The sequence below is a fragment of the Seriola dumerili genome, unplaced genomic scaffold (genome assembly GCF_002260705.1).
Source record: "Seriola dumerili isolate Sdu_G_001 unplaced genomic scaffold, Sdu_1.0 BDQW01000066.1, whole genome shotgun sequence".
NCBI classification, from domain to species: domain Eukaryota; kingdom Metazoa; phylum Chordata; class Actinopteri; order Carangiformes; family Carangidae; genus Seriola; species Seriola dumerili.
In genome coordinates this window covers 4,092,578-4,114,227 of record NW_019174321.1, presented here as the reverse complement: position 1 = coordinate 4,114,227, position 21,650 = coordinate 4,092,578, and the positions used below count along the sequence as shown (strand labels likewise).

The 21,650-nt window shown below is 40.3% G+C and overlaps 1 protein-coding gene across 2 annotated transcripts in view; it reads right to left on the bottom strand.

Annotated features, from left to right (window-relative positions):
- LOC111219468 (protein FAM19A2-like) overlaps window positions 1-21,650 on the bottom strand; it is a 92,993-nt gene that overhangs the window by 33,524 nt on the left and 37,819 nt on the right. For both annotated transcript variants that reach the window (XM_022742154.1, XM_022742155.1), the window contains exon 2: window positions 4,238-4,350. In XM_022742154.1, the coding sequence (XP_022597875.1) occupies window positions 4,238-4,349 (112 nt within the window). In that variant the 5' untranslated portion in view covers window position 4,350. The remainder of the gene's footprint in view (window positions 1-4,237; window positions 4,351-21,650) is intronic.

Sequence of the window (21,650 nt, the reverse complement as noted above, 5' to 3'; positions counted from 1 at the left end):
ATGAGCCATTAGAGTGCATCACACAGTTTTTTAGAAAGTCTCTACCATAAGCAAATATGGAAATATTCAACTGAATTCAAATGAGAGCAAGTGCACTGTTTCATCTTATTAATAAGGCAGCATTGCCCCTTGTGTGCATGTGAATATAGAACAGGACCTTGATTTAAACCCAGCGTAAACCTGAGCTCCAAAGTCATTTTGATTCCAATTTGTGGAGCTATTCATGAGCCATGTGGCTTAATTCCTTATATTTAAAAATGTAAGAGAGTTTACGACCTGTAAACGGCACTGCTTACAGCGTTTTTATCTCAAGAAGAGGGAGCTGCTGCCACGTTGCATCACACAGCCTCAGTGGGAAATGTGTTTTTCACGCCTGTTTTCCTCTCTACCACATTTCAGCATTTGCCCTCGCAGACACTGACCAACAAACCACAGAGAGCTTGATTACTGTTTTTTAAATGAGACAGAGTGAGTTACTAAGAAGAGAAAAAAAAAGGACACAAGTATCTAAATAGCTGAGCAATGAGGCTCCCATTTGACCTGGTCACATCATCAGTCTAAATCCTATCGACGGGACCAAAACAAATTGTAGGGCCGAAAGGTACTTGTAATCGCACTCAGTCTCTCCGGACCGCTCCCCTCTCCCACCCTCTCTCTCTCCCACTCTCCACTCTTTCATGACTAGCTAATGAATGTAGATGGTGCTCTGGGGGATGCAGTGGTCTTATTACAGGGGTTATGTGTGCAGGCTGTAAGCTCAGCGTGCTCCAGTCAGGCTATGGTGAAAGGTTCAATTGCTTCAGTGAAGCCCCCACCTCAATAAACAGAAGGGCTAAGGAGGTTTGTTTATTGGGCCCACCTTGACGTGACCTCCGTAGCTCAGGGACAGGCAGCGTGATTACCTTAGTGTCAGTGCCGCCCGGGGAGAATGGGGCCAGGGTGCTTTTGTTGGCCCGCTCTCTCTCTCTCTCTCTCTCTCTCTCTCTCTCTCTCTCCCTCCCTCTCTCTCTCTCTCTCTCTCTCTCCCTAATAAATCACAGGAATAAGCGCACAAACCACAAGAGTGGGACAAATGCAAAACCAAAGAGAGAGTGATGTAAGCCTGAAGATTAAATGGTTTATCCAGCATATTTTCAGTCAAACATTTGGGATTTGCTTCTGTACTGTCAGTCCACAGCTTACTCATCAAATACATTCAGTAAATAGCTATTAAATACATTGATTAGATGATCACATGAGGAGGTGAAAAGTAAATATGAGATTCTCCTTGAATGATGCTACATGGTCAAAAGTATGTGGACGTCCGAACATCATACTCATGTTACACGTGACTTGCTGGACACCTCATCCCAAAAATCAGTTCATACACTGCAACAAGAGTCTCCACTCTTCTGGGGAAGGTTTGGAACCTGACTGGATGGATTTTCTCCCATTCACCCAGAGGAGCGTTAGTGAGGTCGTACACTGATGCTAAGCGAAAAGGCCTTGGCTTGCAGTCAGGGGTTGCAGTTCATCTCCAAGGTGTTGGATAAGTCTGAGGTCAGAGCTCTGCGCAGGCAAGTCAGGTTCTTCTACACTTAACATTTATTTATTGACCTGCCAGAGTCACGTTGGAAAGGAACAAGAAAGGAACTTTCATAAACTGTTCTTTGTACACTGTATCGTGGAACAACAATGTTCGACAACAGAAAAATACCAAGCATACCATGTTTTGAGTATAATTCATGTGGATTTTGGACATAACAAAAGAAAATTAAATGGAGTGGAGCCCCCTGGCTAATGAATTAAAAGAAATAATGTAACAATAATGCAATACTTACACATACAACATAATTCTTTGCTGGTAAAGTAAAAACTCGAAATAGAGTTAACTGCTGTCACAGCTTTGTCTTCTTCTGTCCTAAATTGAAACACACCTCAACAAGGCACATGCAATAATCCATTTTGTTTCATCTAATGTGTATCCTCTCCCCATGTAGTCTATCCTGTCATGGCCCTGGATTTTGATGCCCCTATCTAAGTCTCTTGCTGGTCATGTTTTTTTTTTTTTTTGTTTTCAGCTAACATGGAGATGTTTCCCTCCAGACATTGTGTGCTGTTTGTCCTCCAGTGGAATAAGACTCATTATTTCAATGTGTAGTCACAGTTTCTACCGTTACGCCCAGGGATCAGGCCATCTCTCCATTAAGGGAAATAGCTTCTGAAAGGTCTTGTCCCCTGCCACAAACTCACAAACACACACACACACACACACACACACACACACACACACACACACACACACAGCGATGCATGCACACACCTACTGTACTGCAGTGGTGTAGCGTCAGGACAAGGAAGGCAAACAGTGCTTGACCAGTTAAAGCTAAAAACAGACATCGATCTGAACAATACTGAGGTGGAACGATATCTCCCTTTACATCTCACAACAGCGTTTTGTCCTCTAATGGATCTGTTATTACCTGTTTGCATTCATCTTGTAATTTACTGCTCTCTTGTGGCCACAGGAAGGTATTGTCTCTGAATGCTAGCTTGACTACCAGCCGTTGGATCTACCTTTTCTTGCGGATAATACTAGGATGTTTTCGTTTATGTTGTCTTATTAATCACCTTGGTCAACATGTGACGATGGGGAGTTTATGTGTATTGTGGAGAAGCTTTTAACAACTGCTTTTGCAAGGAAAGCTTTCATAGACATTTTAATTCTGTACTTCTTTTTAGTTATCATAATAATATCTTTTCCTTTCTATTAATCAAGTTGTAGGGTTCTCTGTGTGTGAGTTCGAGACAGCATATTGAGGAAGGAAAATAAAGGACTGTGCTTTGTCACTGGAGTGTGTCATTGGAAGTAAATGGTAAACATTTTGAAGATTATCATAAAAGTGATGTTAAGATATTTTTTTCCTCTATAGGCTACTGCAGATTTGATGTTTCGTGTCAGTTCAAAAGGAATAATCTTGATACTTCTTCAGCCAGGAAGGAGAGCAGAAAGGTGAAGATGATGTCCAGGCAGGGTGCAGCAAGATGCAGGAGAGAGACTGTCAGCCCAGTAAAGACAAGCACCACAAAATCATTAGACAGGACAGGCCCTCGATTTAAGAAAAATCTGCTACTACTTGGTTCACGAAAAGGTGTGTCTGGTCCGTGGGGGTGGGGGGTATTTAGTTCTTCAGCTCTGCGTGGTTCTTTATCTTGTGCTTGCCTATCTGTAAGAGTCTCCGCTGTACTGGTATCACTTTTTTCCCTGTGATGCTTGACTTGTGTTACTGCTACATCGTTGAATTCCCTTGTGCAAAAAAAACAAAAAACAAAGCCTTACAGCACATCTTTACCTTGCTGGTGAGCAGAGAGAGCAAGAAAGCTCAGCCAATTATAACAGTTTCTTTTTGCAAAGCAAGTGAGGTGAACTGTGGCCAGCACATGAGACTGACCTGCACCGTGAAGAGTCAGTTGTGATGTACTGTACATGCTGTACTAGTTAATAATAACGTGATGTTATAATTTACTCATACAGTACAAGTTATTATATGATATTTGTTATGATGCATTTTGATGCTTAATCTAGATTTTTTTTTTTTTTTATTGTTGAAGGCTCTAAAAACGCTTTCAGGCTGCATCTTCCTTCTCTAAAAGCAGTTAACAGGAGATAGTGTGTTTGACTCCACATACAATCATGACTAAGAGGTTGTTGGTTTAAATCTCTGGGAAATCCACAAACAGTGTGCAGAGAAAGTCAATGAGCAATGCACTGTCTTCATCAACAAAGTCTATTATTCAGCAAGACACAGAGTAAAGATAATTTCCAAATATGTGAGAAAGTGTATTTGTTTGCTTTTCTTCTGAATGCCATTAATGCCCATGAAATTTCTATCCTGCTGGTGTATTTGCCACAGTCTGATGCAACTGCTGTCTGTTCTCCTGTTTCTCAAAAGCTCCCATTAAAAAAAAGAAGAAAAAAAAAACATTAAAAACTGTTTTCTGGATCAACCTTTTTTTTTTTAGTTTTCATGAGCAATGGCCACAATAGAGAAAACATAAATCAATAAAATTATACCAGCACTTTTCTTTATTCCGCAGTTTCCACAGTAGAAACTGTTGATCAGCCAATAGCACACTTTGGTATGTATGTGTGTATATTATGTATATTATGAATGAAAAATCCTTTATGAATGAAAGTACCATGCTCAACCACTAATCCCTGAAAAAATAACAATGAGTAACATGTGCAGTGTTGTACCTATGTGGCTTCTGTGTGACGATGCACTGGTCAGTTGTCCCCAGAGAGACACCATACAGATGGTCAGCAGCAGCGCCCTTCTGCACATGCTCTGTAGGTCCCTCTTCCGCATTCTGGAAAAAGGGCAAAGACAAAAATCATTAGCCATTTTTGCATCACATGAACACTAAGATGTGCAGGATGGCTCACTTGGGCCACTGCCAACGAGCTCCCAAAGCTTTGCCTTGGCAGTCAGAGGTGGTCAATTAGAGTAACTGCTGGAATCGAAAAGCTTGGATCTACAGTGCTTTAACTGGACGCCTTGGCCGTGTTAAGGATTAGCTTGCCGAGGGCCACGCACAACAGGGTTCCCCATGATGCACAAAATGCAGCTGCATACTGCCGGGAAATTTCAAATAACACATACCGACGAATGCTTTCCATCAGACGGAATTTAAAACACAGAAGTTTAGTAGCAAAATTGGTTCTTTCAGTGCAAATGCAGGAGTCAGTGGGTTTGCCTATAGGGTAAAGTAAATCTGTGCTAATTCTTTTATTAAACTTTGCTGAACTCTGACATGCAAACTCACGCTGTGGACCAATGGCAAGCCATCCTGACAGTGCTGACCTTTGAGGAAACAGAGGTAGCGGCAGAGAAAGCTATCATAACTCATTAGATTTGTCACACAGTCCAGCTTTATTTAACCTCCTCTGTCAGAGTTGAACTACTCCACAAAAGAGGAATGGTTTACAGACAGTGAGACAGGACTCAATGCTACCAACATGGCTACCACTTTTTGTCAAACTCTGTGAACTTACTGTCCTTTTAGAACCAAACTAACAAGCTGACTAGCGGTCAGTTTACAAGCTAGTTAGCTTAGAGAGCTTTTTTCCCTTGTACTATGACTTTTTATTGAACGAAATGATGTAAAATCCCAAGAACAAAATGCCAGAAGTAAACAGTAGGCTACAGAGTAGATAGAAAGAAGGTCAGGGAGCTAATTTACATTATAATTAGCGAACATATTCCTGACTGGCTGGTGTGTTAGCCAATAGTTTGCCAGCTACAACAGTTCACCCACTAGCCATGCAAGTTATTCGCTACGTTTCCAAAATATTTGGCCAATTTCGCTGCACCATACAGCCCTCTTTCCCCTTTAATATCATGCAGGGATTCACACCGCGTAAGCTTTCTTTACCAAAATAAATCAAACAAGTTACATATTGGATGCTGATTCAACAAAATTTTGGGTTGCATTCGTGTGTAATTATAATAGCATGCACTATATGTGTTGTCTGGCTACATTCTTGCAGACACATTCAATGATAATTTTAGAAACTATAAACACACTGCAATTTATAATACCAATTTGGATCTGGAGACAGAGAGCAAATGAAGTCTCTTTACGCTCTCTGTCTCGTCTCGCCCACTTGCTGTCATCCTGCTACCTGGGAGGTGAGTAATGCTGTTTGTGTGGTCTGTCTTAATGTGCTCTGCTCAGTAATCTTCTTGTACTTTCGGCGGGCTGTTGTTCAGTAATTCTCTCCATCTCCATCTGAGAGGCCCGTGGAGAGCGGAACAAGCAATGCAATCAGTAGCTCATCTTACTGCCAACAGAACTGGCCTCCTCTCTCTCGTGAGGAAGCAGTCGCAAATCACAGCTCTGCTTTGAACTCTGTTCCAGTGCAGTCAGTCAAATTAGTAAAATGCTTGGTTTCATGCAAAGAGATCAATTCTTGCTTATCTGGCAGAGACTTGCATGTGAGGGAAATGTTTTGCTGTGACTGCCTTTGTACTGACAGCCAGAGCTGGGTGAGATCTTAACGGGAGGCTCTAATTCTGTACAGTCTCAGACAGCTGACGCAACTGGGATGTTATGAGCACAGGCACAGTGTCTGTAACATCACACACAGATTTATGAAGGGACCAGTTGAAGCCTGGGGTTTACATTTACACTCATTGCCATCTGGACAGGTGCTGGAGCCAAATAAACCAGCTTTGGGCGAAAGGGTTAGATTCTGGATGGACCTGGGGTGAGGTGAGGTGAAAAAGCAGCAACCATGAAAGTTGACTGTGATAGGCTTAGACACCTGTCAATCAAGACAAACTTTGGCTACAATATGCATCTATCTGATCCTCAATATTCAGCGGAAGAAAATCAAGTTTCAAGACAATCGCCCAGCAACATTTTGATACGTACAACATGACTCAAATGAATTGAGTTTCTGTTTCTTGAGAGAGGTTGGGACTTTCCACACATGCTTGGACGCAAGACTGCCAGCTAAAAAACATGGATGCAAACAGTGCAGGTTTTTGGATTAGTCTTAAAATCTGCTTCTATGTGTTTTATGAAGGAGAAAGTAAACTCAGCAAATTTATTAAGCTTCAAGGACAAGCAATGCATTTTGGTAAGAAACGGTGACACACACCACGAGGTACCTTTACCGACTAGAGACCCATTAATGGACTACACTGTGGTTACCCACAGACATTGTCTGAATTTGTCTGGCTTCTGCAGATTGTAACGTTACAGAGGAGACACACACCTCAGCATCCTCAGATCTTTTAGTTCGTTCATCAGGGTCTGACCAGTTAAATTAACTCACACTGAGTTAGAGAACTAATTTTCACCTGCAGCTCCTGTAGTTTGGTCCCGTACCAACACACTGCAGCTCCAACACCAAATCAGATGAACTGGTAACATGATTAAAAATAGATTTTTTCTTTCTTTTTTTTTTACTTTGGCAGAGTGAAGTTGGAGCACTGCTGCAAATACAGCACTTATAATGTGAGTCCTGCTTTAGAGACCAGCTCAGCAGTTCCACTTCACTTTCAGTTTATTACCTTTAATTTCTTCCACTTCTGTTTATCTTATAAAAGACATATTAAACCCACATTAAATATTTTAGCCCGTCCACAATCTTACTTTTACTTATTTGCAGTTAGCTTACTGATAATAAGACGAGAGAAAACTAATAAATCTTTCTGACAGCTGAACTCCAGAAATAATTGGAATTTGAGAGCATGCTGCCCTGCTTGTTGAAAATGAAATGTCAAGCAGTTAGTCTGTGAGTGTTTATAGATTTTTGGGTATGGACAGTAGCACGCCTGGTTTTATTCCAAACTAGATTCAAATGCACTCTAGCATCTAATCCTACAATTTGCATCTTGTGTCTGGTAGTGTTCAGGTGGCTTGTTGGAGCAGGTTAACAGGAAATTATTCCACCTGATGGACGCGACACTGAGACCAGGTGGCTCATCACAAAATGGCCTGATCAGGGTAAACCTATTTAGGCACAGGTTAGGTCTGATTTTAACATGCAGGAGGCACACATACACATGTATAAGACAGAAAACATTCACATTTCATTTGTTTTCACCAAAAACATGCTCTTGTGCCAATTTAGGTATGACTCATTTGTTTATAGACAACTCAAAGCACTAGGATAAGATAAGGAACAGATCGACAGGTCAAGAATGACAAGACAGGACATTTTCACTTTTTCTATATTCAACCAAAATCGCAATCTCAGTATTTTGAGAACCAACACTTAACCATAACACCCTGATCCATGCCGACCACCTCCTTCCGGCTTTTGCGCAGTACAAGTGTGAAAACCAAACTTTGCCTGTGAACATTATCCACACATCAGTGATGTTTCCTCCCAACATGCAAAAGACAGCTTTGGCTGACTGCACCATGACCACCAGAAGAGCTAAATTAAGTATGAACACCACACATTACCTCACTGAGCAGCTCCTCACGGAACAGGTGCTGGTTAGATCTGGCTTCTCCACAAGAAAGTGTACGGGAGCCCTGAGAGGCAAGAGAAAAAAATCTTCTCTTTTTGTCAGGATTTGTTATAGTATGTAAATATTGTTTGCTAAGGAAGTGTTTTTTTTTTGTAATATTTATTTCAGCCACAAAAGTTGTGACAAAATGAAAATAAAAAGTTAAATAAGTTAATAAATATATCCAGATTTGATCCCCAGTCTCCTAGGTGAAAGTCCTGTGTTTAACTCATTCATCCACTGTGACCTGCTCAGTATGTGGGTTTGTAGCGCTTTATCCTATCGCATGAATACATTTAGTCCTATTTAAAATGCACTTCAGTCTCTTGTGGCTGAAATGAATATTACAAAAACAAACACAAAAAAAAGATCCTGACAAATTCTTTTTCCCACTTGCCTTGAGGGCTTCCATAAACGTGTCATTGAACAACCGCATTAGCGACTCGTCTTCTAAGTTTTTCTTTTCCATTTTTAAGGCAATCCACTTTGTAATTTCAGGATAACCAGCTGACACTGGTTATGTATGCTGCATGCTGTTAGCAACTTTTGTATTACATAGCAAACTCAGTAAAATAATAGTCTTTCCACCCTTCAATCCTCTTCTACCTTTGTTATTATCACAGCTGCTAATTGCGAAGGAATCCTCTCTGATTACAGACTAATGGAAAGACATACTCAACACACAAATGTCCGCACACACACACACACACACACACTTTCACACAAGCTTTCACACAACAAACACCCCCCAGAGCACCTATTGCCTCGTAGCGGCAGTGAGTCAATGGGACCGATACGACAGAGGAGTGTGTTTACAGCTGATACATGACACAGAGTGGACGAGCTTGAGGTGGCTGCTGTGGTTGGAGGGCGAAACAAAACCGGTGTTGTGTTTTATGTTAGGCGTTTTTGTTTACCTCTTATCTAAATGTGACACACTGCCGGCTGTGTAGGCCTACCAGCAGTCATGCCCCAGGCCAAGCCTTCCCCCAGTTGCATAAACAGCTATTATAGAAAACATCGAGTGTGCTGGGACTCACTACGTCAGTCCAGCTGAATTAAACCTTCAGTTCAGTTGCTGTTGTAACACTGTTTTTTTTTTCTTTAGGTGACAGTTTAGAGAGAAAAAGAGATAGGAAGCAAGGGGGATATGTCATGCAACAAAGGTCCCCTGCCTGGAATACAATAGCGGATGTTGTGGTTATGTGGTAGGTACCTCAATTGTCATGGCACCCGACGCCCTGTTACACTTAGACTTCATATACTAAATCTATGTTCTTGCAGAAACTGGTATGAACTCCTTAGCACACTGTTCATCGTTTGCTTACACATAATTAGCTTTATAGTTGTTAAAATCATCTAGTTTTGCATTATCTAACAGTATCATATACTGTGCATCCTGTATCAGCTTGTTCTAGCTCTGTTCATGTTGCACTGAGTGAAATATTTATACCCAACACTCCATGTTATGGCTGCATCATTCCGTCAAGTGGAAATATTTCAAAAGTCTTATGCATCACTTTTCTCCAAAAGTCAGCAAAAGGCGTCTTTGGTATCACTAGAAACCTTCGGATCTCCACAACAATATGAACTAAAGTTCTGCAGATCTGAATAATGCTTGGCAGCATTGAGTTTATTAGGACTGACATGCAAGCCTGGTCAGCACTTGTAAAGGCGTCAATGAAACAGAGGCTCGAGATGTAAAACTGTATTATTTCTCTGATGATTTACAGCAAACTTCCTTCACTGAGAAATAATAGCATACATGAGGTTATAGGTAGAGCTGCAATAAATGATTTATTGTCATTATCAATGAATCTGCCCGTTATTCTCTCAACTTATCAATTAATCATTTCGTCGTTAAAACGCAGGCAATAGTGAACAATGTCTACCCCAGTTTCCCAGAGTCCAAGTGATGTTTTAAAATATTCAGTGAGAGGCTATAAGTTTTTTTTTTTTCTTGAATAAACAATTAATCAGCTAGTTATAGGTATGGATAAAAGTAAGTCTGAGACCAAAATGAAATGTGTCTGAATCATTTATAATAAAAATAATATTTTGGTGAAGGACGCTGATCAAAGTTTATTAGTTTTCCAGTGAAATCAAACCAAATAAAATACTGAAGCAACTACACTGTACTGGGGGAAAATAAGTATTACTTTCCAGCTGGCACTTCTATTTCTTTGCACCTTCACCCGATGCAGACATGTAAGTAATACTGAAAACGTCAAGTATTAAACCGGTTCATTGACCTTCTGCTTAACTCATGATGCTTTATAAAAATTAATTCCCTGTCAGAGTCAGAGAAATGCACTTACCATCAGGAAAAGTGCCAACTACAAGAGCAGCTATGCTGGGGGATGTACCACAGTATATACACTGTGTATACTGCAGTTAGAGCATATGTTCCATTTTATATTGAGTGGTTCAGTGCACTAATTTGTCAAAACAAACTATGTGTTCTTTCCTTCCAGTGCATGACAGCTAAATTTAATCTAACAATTGGGTCTCAGAACTGTATTTTATACATCATAGATCTCCTCCAGTCATTTCATATGCATAAAACCAGAAGTATGCTGACATAAAAGACACTGTGTTAGGATAATTAAGGGAAACTACAGTCATTTTCTTGACTGAATTACAGGAGAAATCACAGGTGTTAAAGACAAAATGACAATGTCAACGTAATGTTATGCTGATCAGAGAGAGTCAGCGATGACCTGCTGTTCGCTGGCTACTGGATCTCTTATTTAATGGAGGTGTGGAATGAACGCTTGCAGCAGTCTTTGTGGTGATAATAATTAGTTCTTCTGCCCTCCTCTCCCACACATGGGAAGATGTCAGACAATGGATTTCTGTTCTTTGTTTTAAAATATATCTCCTGATAGTAGCGATGAGGTGAATTACAGAAGTGTCTCGGAAGGAGAGGCAGGCACTGCCAATCCTAAGTGCTCCTGGAACAACTGTTTCACAAAAGGATTGTAATGACAGGATGAGCGGGAATGCTTGCAACTTAAATCCCTAGATGAATGGATTGACAGAATGGCCATTATCATAAAGTGATGGAATTTGCCCCAAGTGTGTTTTTCTACTCACAAATCCTGAGCAATCCTACAGATAACTGGAAACAAGAAAAAGATTTTCACATTCCACAACTGCCATGGGAAAGAAATCGCACAAGTGATGGATGAGCATCAGGCAGCCTGTCAGTGACAGCCTTAACTCAGCAGGACTGATTACCTTACAAAATTAAAACTTCTTAGGGAATAATGCATGGCATGTAATCAAATGCACAATTAACAATGCAGCATATGGCTCAGTTGGCACTCAAGTGGATAGATGATGTTGTAAGGATGTAGATATGACAGCATCATGCGTGGAGGGCAAAAAATACAAGCAAATTGAAAACCAAGGCATAACAAGGCTCACTTATGTTTTTTTTTGCTACAAAATCTAAAATAAATGTCATTCAAATGTGTTCAGGCAGGTTCAGACTTGTTATCATTGGTTCATTCTTTTCCTGCTAATCTGATTATTTACTGAACGTCTCATCAGCAGCAACATCTCAAAGAACCATACAGTGTTTTATACTCTAGCCTATAAAGTACAAGTGGAATTTGATTCATTTTACTTCAAACCATTTCTACAAATCATATCATATATTTTTAGACCATTGTTTTCCTTACAGTTCTTTATATTGCACAAGGGCATCATTTCCCCTGGAATCATATCGTTTTGACATTTGATTTACCGACTAAAATCTTTCTACTATTCAGCTACAATAATCCAGATAGAAGAACTGAGTTCATCAAAATCTTAATATACGCTCATCTGAGTTACCTTAAATTATTATAGTTCGCTCACAGCAAGCTTTACAAGCAGCTGCAAGTGCTTGGCTGACTTTATTTGCCCTGGATTTTTTTCTCTCTCTAGATGCTGTTGGGCCTGAAAAAAAGACTGTAGGCTGAGAAAAGTATTGTATGTTTTGAGATTGAAATATTAACTACTGTAAATACAAATATAATTACATTTTTATCTATGTATTTACAATCAACAGGTCCTCCAATTTTAACCAACTTATTGGTCACTTGTTTGTACCCTTGGATACGACCCATAGGACTGTACCAGTGGCAGGTGTACCAAACCTAGTGACAATAATAAACGTGTGGTTGTGGAACAGTCACTGTTTGTTCAGGTATAGACACAAAAACTAGTTGCTTAGGTTTCAGGAAAGATAATGGTTTGGGTTAACATAAGTACTTCCTTAGGTTAGAGGACATTCATTGCCATGGTTACAATATAGAACACGTTGCCTGACAATAAGAGGTAATTTTGGGTTGTAATAAGCTGCTTGCATAGACAACATATGGGGTCTCTACACAGTAGCTATAGATAGCTAATGTTCTCATAAAGACATTATAATAGAGGACACAACAGAGCTTTAATAATTTAATTCGTCTTTACTGAGGAAACTAAGCATTATGAAAAGCACAATGTTGTTGATATACATGTTTATCATTGGTGGAAATTGTATTATTTCGTTTTTTTTACGTTGAAGAACCTCTGACTTTATTGTGTCCCCCCTACATATACTTATACACACACGCATATATATACATATATATATATATACACTGTATATATATATTTATATATATGTTAAAGAAGGAGAAAAAATTCAATTCATTCAGTCAATATTATGCGGCAAAAACCGTGTGTGGCATGCTCCCTGACTTGTGCTTTTCAACCAATCAATTATAGCTCACCCCGCTGTGCTCCCAGCAACAGTGTTCGAAGACCTATTAGTCCGCACTATTTAACAATGGCTCCTAGCAGTGGCATGCGGAGACTTTTACAGATAGGCGAGAACCAATGCCGAAGAACCAACCGTCAACGACACACTCCAGTGACAATGCAGAATCCTGTATTTTCCTGCCTCAATATGCTGTGTCAAACTTCTCGAACATGACACAGAACTGTACACATTTTTTCACAGACAGAAAAAGGTATTATCATGGTAAATAAAAGCAGACCAGAATTAAAAGGCTTGGGTATTACTGTATGTTACATGGTTAACTGTCAATATGTAAATTAAATAAATATGTCTGTGGAAGCTTTCTAGCAGCTGACACCAACTTGTGATGTAAAATCAGTGTAATTTTCCTGTTTTGCAACTGCTGCCTCTTAACACTTGGGAAGAAAAGACTGTTGTTCTAATGTACAAGGTTAATTTCCACATGTAATATCATTCCTCATCTCAGATCAGTGGAAGCTCGGACAAGAATAGCACAACAAGAAACTTGTCTATAGCTAGTCCCCTGTCAAACATCCCAGGATTACCCACAATGTCCATGTGCGAATGTCCAAAAAATGGTTGGTTGGTAGTCAAGCTAGCTTCCAGACACAATACCCTACTGTGGCCACAAGAGGGCAGTAAATTACATGATGAATTCAAACAGGAAATATCAGATCCTTTATAGGACAGAACGCTGTTGTGAGATGTAAAGAGAGATCACTTCCACTTCGGTATTGCTCTAATTGACGTCTATTTTCAGCTTTAACTGGTCCAGCTCTGCTTGCCTTGCTTGTCCTGACAGCACACTACTGGCTCCTAGATATCTGGTGAACAAACTGCCTCCCTTTCAGACTAAGATTGTGTGCTATAAAGAGAGTAAGACACGCAGACACAACAAGAGTGCACAACCTTGATTTTCTTAGTTATTTCTGGTTCAGTAACTCGCTACAATCAAACTGTATGTGAGTCGCAGACTCCCATCATGCCTAATACTGACAGAGAAAACTGGAGTTATGAAATAAGCAGTAAATGTAGTGGGTAGGGATGGAGAATTGCGACTATGTTCCAGCGCTTACTCCCCGCCGGGCTTGGTGTGCTGTTATTTTGGAAGCGGCTGACCGGTGGAGGCCGAGTACTTAGTTCCAGAAGCCAACATTAGGCTCAGACCTGTTGGAAAACATCCCCTCGGGTGCAGAAGCAGAGGTCATCTCGGTGTAGCTGGAGTCACACTTGGCTAGTCCCTCTATCTTGTTCTGTCCTTCTCTATCTCTCTATCTCCCCCGCTTTTGTGGTTCAGTGAGGTCTACTTGCTTCTGACTCATCCTGTGTCCTCACAGCATGTTCTGTGCCACCGGACACACGGTACAACACAGCAGGGATCAGATAGCTGTCCTACTGCATCATCACACTGCACAGGCACAGGCACAGAGAACAGAGGAACAGTCGGCCACTGTAGGTTTAAAAGAGCGTTGATAGCACAAGAGCACGATTTTGTTTTTCCATTCAGTCACTTTTTATGCAAATAACACACCAAGCAGTATTTTTGCACACTGTACATCTCCATCCAAGCATCACAATGAGGGCTGGATGAAGATTCAAAAGGGAAAATTTAATTCTTGTCTTATTGTACAGTTCCATTCATATTTATAAGTCACTGTTCAGCACTTTTTAATATGCTACGGACAGATGAATGTGTCGTCCTTAAACTCCTTAAAGAATAAAGGCAAAGGTTTTCACGTTTTTCATAAGCCCCCCCGGCTTTCCAAGCCAGTTAGAATTTGAACCAGTTTTTACATTAAAAAAATAACAAAGTTTTGTATAGATACATTCTGCAGGTCAGGTCTTACCGATCCTGCAGCCATGTTTACTGTAGCCTTCTGACAAAATCTGATCCCACCCAGCAGCAAACCCTGGCTGTGTGTGGCCAGGGCAAAAAGAGGCACTCAACAAAGTGGGAAAAATCTAATCAATACAATTTCTGTTAAATTGTTAAATAGACGCATATAAACAGTACAGATATAACTATAAGTGTTCAAATATGGGACCTTTAACACATAGGATTGCAGTTATGCTCTACTGTTTTATCATGCAATAAGTTACAGATGCTTTATAGGAAAAGCTTTAATTTTGGACATAATAATATATATCAAGAAAAACAATTCCTAATCTCTTTAAAGTTGCTAAAAACTACATAAATGTGTGCTGAATTATATAATGTCCATACTGCTTATAAATGCTGAACAGGTACAATATATTTTCTGGTTGCAAACAAATTGTCAATAATAAAATCTGTTAAAAGCTTGTTGTGTTGTTGACATTCAGTCTGCTGTCAATTGTCAACTAAACAGCTCCAGATTATCAACTGGTTTACTAATACACTGGGATACAGTTTGGACTTTTGAAGGTTTGAATCTCTAATTTGAAGCTTGAGTGAAGATCTCTTTCACAAATACTGGCAGAGCTGCCAAAGAACAACAACATGCAAAACCCAGTCCGAATTCAGAAACCAAATTATGGTCATAAATGTTGTCTTGGCTGCATTAACATTTCACTCACTTTGTGATCTTGTGAATACTTTTGACTAATTTGCATTTCTAAGACCATTACAGGTTTGTAGATTTTTCTGTTTTATTTTTTTCTAGATTATTTTTTTCTGCTATTCACTGAGTCTGGTCCATTTTCTACAGCACAAGTTTCTTGTGTTTACCTTAAATAAATTCTGATATTAAGTCAGTCACAAAATGCTGTTTTGGACCGTGTGTGCTGCGTGTACCTCTGACTTAAATGAATATTCAAAAACCATGTGAAGTATTTTGACATAAACTGAATGCGTGAGCCAGGCATAAGCTGTAATAAGATCAAAGTAATGCTAAGTGGATCTTCAAGCTTTATTTCCACATTTCATCCAACAATGTGTCTGCTGAAGCAGAAAATTATTCTGCTGCTTTAAAGCAATATAAGTCACTCCAGAATAAACAGTGTTCACTCGGGTTCTCATACAATTAAGCTCCAATGACTGACTGAGCAGATAAGAACTATCAAGAAATGAAGCCTACGTAAAATGAGTAACGGCAGCATTAAACCGGCAGACCAGCAATCTGTATGTGGGGTTTACATTTCTCCACAGAAGCAACTGAAGTGGGAGACATTTCTAACACTCAATCATTTCCTGCTTCCACATAAAACTGAATTTCACTGCCACAAACAGCACAATGCAGTCCTGATTGCTCCCTGTGGTTCTTCTTAACCTCTCTGTCAAGATTTGCTACAGCTGCACTTTTGAAAATGCAATATATACTGTACACATATACAGTTTATTTAGTGTAGTGTGTATATAATGTGTAGTGCAAAACTCAATTTCAGTAATGATCTCATGATTTCAGGGACTGTCTGCTGTGGGGACCAGTTTTATTTAAAATGACTCCCTCCAAACATGTAGGTGTAGATTGATGCATGGGTTACATGGATTTATCCCCTAACAACTTTGAGCAAAACTATGATATGTAAGAATCGTCAACAAGCACAAAGTCAGTGCACTCACACTGTGTCAGTCTACGCTGACTGACATGTCTTTATGCAAATAGGTCTCACTTGTTTTATCCTGAGCAGTGCGTAAGGCCAGGAACTCACTGGATGTGTAGCATGTACGTGGCGGCTGCAGAATGTCTTGGATTTCATTTTTGGTGCACATGTTAACGAGTGAAAGCGGACACACTGCCGGTGTGAGATGCACACACACTTCGCAACTGCGTCACGTGATCTAGCGATTTGGCGTATCACCAATTTTTCACCCTTGACATGCCAGACCTGTTTATGTCATATTCACATGTTACCAGCAACATTACATAAAACTGACACCTTCCACTATGGTTTTCTATTTCTAGGCTGAACTGAATATATCACAGACATGAAAAAATACAAATATATTTTAATTTCCGCAGCTGCATGCGGAGACAATAGCACTTTACTGATGTTTTCTGTTAAAAATATTAAAGAAATTCATTTATAATGAAACAAATCAAACATTGCAATAACTTTATGTAAAAGGAAAGGGCTGGCAGTAGCAGCAACGCAGCAGAAACGCAGCAGAGACGCAGCCGCCACGAACACAAAACGTAGCCTGTGCGTTCCCGGCGTAATAGAGGAAGGCATCTGAAGCCTAACAACATGGTGACAAAAACACTTTCATGTCAGATTTTTTTTTTCCTTCCCTCAACTAGTTTGACAACCTCTACCACATCTCCCATGATGCTGACCCACAGGAGTACTGAGTGCCCTAATGTGCACAACTGTAAACATGGAGAAGCGAAAGAGGGATGATGTTTTATTTCCCCCTGGTGAACCTGTAACATTTGACTCAGTTTAAGAGCATGATACCAAATCAATCACACCTGTGAGTGTGACATCACCTCCTGTGTGGCCTGTTTGTTCCAGCTGTGGATGAAAAAGACAGCGCACCTTCACTGTGAGTGGTTCACTTTCTGTCACCGTCCCATAGCTAATTTATGTTTTTAGGTGACCTTTAGCAGCTGTAGTTTTTATGACATAAGCAAAGGAAGGAGTACAGTGAGAGACGACATCGATAACGTCTACGTTAGGAGGTTAGGGTGGAGGGACAAAACACAGGAGTGCCACTGTTTGTTTCATGTGAGACCAATTGTTACGTCCCTTAGTATATATATTCTAGTCAGCATTTGTTAGTGCAACCATGGCGACGGAGGTCCTCTAACCTTAAGGAAGTACTTATTTTTACTTGGACCATGATCATACCAAACCGTGACCATTCCACAACCTTAACCAGGTATTTACTGTAGTTACCATGGTGACAAAGGTGTAGTTCGCTGGTCTGGTCCTAGGGGGCGTATCTGGGGGTAGGGACACACCTATATAGTCGTTTAGGTTGAAGGACTTCAACTGTCTGGTTGAGCAGTGTAGTTGTCCCTAGTGTCTTACATCAGTCGTCTGCCATGTTTGTTGGCCAAGTAAATTAATTTCTGATGCATCGATGTATAATCACTTAATTTGACACAGAGATCAAATCAAAACATCCTCAGATTTCACAGTCTTATTTCTGCATTGTGTATTTTTTATCCAATAAGAAATCATAGAATCCTATTCATTTCCATTGTCTTAATTAACTGTCAAAAGTTCAAGTCATGGGAGGGGGAAGCTCATTGTAAGAAGCCTTCTGACACAGTGTCTCTTTATTTTGAAGTTAGAATAAACAAACTAAAACTTCTCTGCATATTTTGGTGCACATATTGTTCAATATTCCCTTCATTTCAAATGCTTCGAATCACAGCGTACAGAAAGTAAATGTTTCAAGAATTAGCCATTCAATTGTCTGTTATTTACCTGCTTCTCTGACAAATCAAACCAGTCTCTGTGTGTGGCTCTGGTGGTTCCACACTTTTCCTGACCTACATTCTGCACCAACATTAAAGTGACTTGTGTGTCTCAGACTCTCTCAAAATGACAGCATCGTGATGTCACCCTTTTATTCAATGAGCTGTACACTGCTGTTACTGTACCGAGTCTTAAATAGGTCACTTTCAACTCTGAGCTGTAAAAAGAAAAATAAATTGTCAAAGAAGTGCGATACCGGCAGAGTATCTGGTGTGCTGACCAGAGGCTCCTGAATCTGTCACAACTGAATCAGTTATGGGTCATTGATATGTGTCTTCATTCTTTCTTTCTTTTTGTGGAGCAGAAAGTTTGTTTCATTGATGCAGTGGCAAGATTCAGCCATGTTGTCATGTTCATGGACAGATTGTGGCACAGCAGAGCTTTCTTGGAAAACAAGCCACTCTTACCAGTTGTGGTAGCACTTAAATAATGAGTCCCCTCACTGCTGCTGCTGTTGGACTCTGTTCTGCATCATAATAAGTGTAGGGCCAAAAAAATAACTTGGAACTATTGTATTGCACCTCATTAGCCCCCCTTTAGGACAGCAGAGTAGGTGCCAGAGGCTCTGAAGGGCAATACTTTGGGACACAGGCCAGTATTCACAGGGCTCCAAGACAACAGAGCTCCACCATCCAAAAGTCCACCAATATCTTTGAAAAACTGTAAGTTCTTGCCAAATGCATTATTTACACTGGAGCAAGGAGGGGCTCCCATTCCATTTGCTTCAGCAGAAGTAGCTTTGCATGCATTCATAAATAATAAACGTGCAGCACAACGCGTGGGAACGGGGAAGAGCAAGCGTGAAGAGGAGCCCAGTCGCACAGCATGAAAGAGAACAAGCCAGCTTAATCTGGGCATGGTAAAACACTGTCCATGCAAGTGAGTCACCCATGAAGAACTAAACACCAGATGACAAACTGCAGACAGAGACAACAACAAGGGTGAGCAGGCCACAAAAGAAAAACAAAATTTGCATCTCTGGCAGCGTTTGGGCACAACGCCACCATGCTAAACTGATCTAATCACCGTCTGGCAGGAGGAAGAAAGCTGAGATGGATGTTTCATGTACTATAACGCACAATGATAGGCTTTCCACTGGCATGTATGACAACTGAGATGAAATACACTGAGACATGCTCTACTGCATGTTTTAATGCAACTGCCACTTATCTAATTCTGCTTCTAAGCTGCTGGTGGACTGTTATGACTGGTGCCATAAGAGCAAACCTTTTGAATGTGGGATTAGACATCAACCCCCGACCTCTCACCAATCTAGCCGGGAGAATTTTCAGAATGTTTGAATCCATTTTTCATAAGAGAGTAGTTAATAAAAGTTGTTACAGCCGCCAGTCCTGGGAGAGCAGCAGCCGTAATTGAGTAACCGAGTCCTCTGACATGTTTGGACAAGCTAATTCTCAGAGCTATTTAGAAATGTAGTTTTACTCCATACAAAGCTCCAACACTGTTTCCTCTCGACACAGTCACACACAAACATTAGTTATGCGCTGCTTTGCATGTTTCTGCTTTTTGGGTGTGGTGGACGACACATGGCACCAAGAAACAATCAATGCCAGTATTGATTAGGATTATAAGAAAAAATACAAGAGATAAATCATCACAAAACAGGAGAAATGCTTGATTCTTTTTGATATCCGGTTCTCTTACAGTATATTTGAATATTATCTGCGACAAATACGCAAGGTACAATTTTCCAAATTCCTTATTGGTTTGGAGAATACTGAAATATAGGCTGTCAAGTCTGGCTTTCACCAATAAGGGGTGTGAACTTTTTTTCGGTGATACTGTTTATAAAGGTAAGCTGAAACTCTTCTACAGTCTTTACAACTATTTATGCATGTCCCTTTTTCACAGCAGTTATGTTTCCAGTTCCCTTTTTGAAGCGTTTCTATCCTTTCCAGTGCAGTGGTGCAACACAAAACTTAACTTCTGTTGTGTTGGAATAAATTCTCTTGTTGGCTGAACATCTCTGCTTGTTTACCTTACCATTTGTTACTTCAAGTAAAAGCCATCTGCGTGAAAGACAGAATAAAGAGGAGCACAGCAGTGATACTGATCATAACTGCCCCAATTAGATTTAGATAGATAGTCGGCTTGTTTTTCCTTTTACATATATAAAGGCCTTTTACTGTCCTCTTACATCTAAAGTTAACAGACACGACTCTTCCCCATTCACAGATTGACAGAGAGGTCATCCTGATATTGGAAGATGCTCAAATTATCTTCCATCAAATGGGGACAGAACGGCTCTGTGTAGTTTTTGCAAGCGTTTAACACACTCCGAAGTGAAAACAGGGTCTTTTTGAGAAACTACGGGAGAAGTTCAAACTTGGAAAGGAAAATCACAGCTGGGAGGAGGCGCCAGAGACATCTAACAAAACAAGAAGTAGAGCAAAACAGTCCACAAGATATACTGAAACAGGATGATTCACACTGGCAATGAAGTAACAAAAGAAGGTGGAGGGAAGGACAAGGAAGCTCACAGTTGACATTCAGGTAGGATGATGAGATACTAAAACAAGGAAAGGTCCTGTTCTGAAGGAGAATACAGCAAAGGTCACGACTGAGTTTGAATTTGATGTTTGGGTCTTCAAGCTAAATCCTCTTCCCAAAGATGTTTCCATCGAAAAGATGTGCAACACTGTCAAACTCCCAATTGCTTGAGTTGCTACCTAGCAACTCAACCAAAATCTCTGAGTCTGATGAGGATCCTGGCTGTGACGATCATGTCTCTGAGCCTGATTTAGTGCCAGCTGTTAAAAGGTCAAAAACGGGTAGAGATTATCAGTTAAGACTTTTACAGATGAACCTCATGACTCTCTTCAACAATTGTTCATTATTCCTGGAGAAAGCATCACAGAGTCCTCAGTAACCAGAGACACCCTGCAAGCATATAAAGCACATATGTCAACGTAATCACTGTTCGTCTGCGGATACCAACTATGCTGTGATAAAAGCAGACACCTCTGACCCACAGATCATTTTAGTTACAGTAGATGATGACTGTCTTTGTGACACACTGATCTATCAATCTGATGAGCTCCCTCAAAGCCCTATTTATATTTTGTCTGAAATAGAGATGTCTACAGTTTTGTGAACGTTGCACCCTTGGAATAACTTTGAAACTGCCTTTCCCATTGATGCTACATGGAAAACAACTGAATGAATTTCAAGACTGCTAGTACTTGTCAGTCAAGTTAGCCCCGCCTTGTCATCAAGAATAAGCACAGAAACCTGGAGTCAAGCTTTCTTCAGTTTGCCAAGAGCAGGATGTCATCAGGAATGCTTTGGACGATTTTTCTTCTGTTGATATTGATGACTCTCTAGAAATTTTAACAGCTATGAGTGTAGGACGAGGGTCACTGCTGCACTGCTCACAAGGTTTGTCTCTGACTGCTGGAGGGAGATCACACAGCCACAGA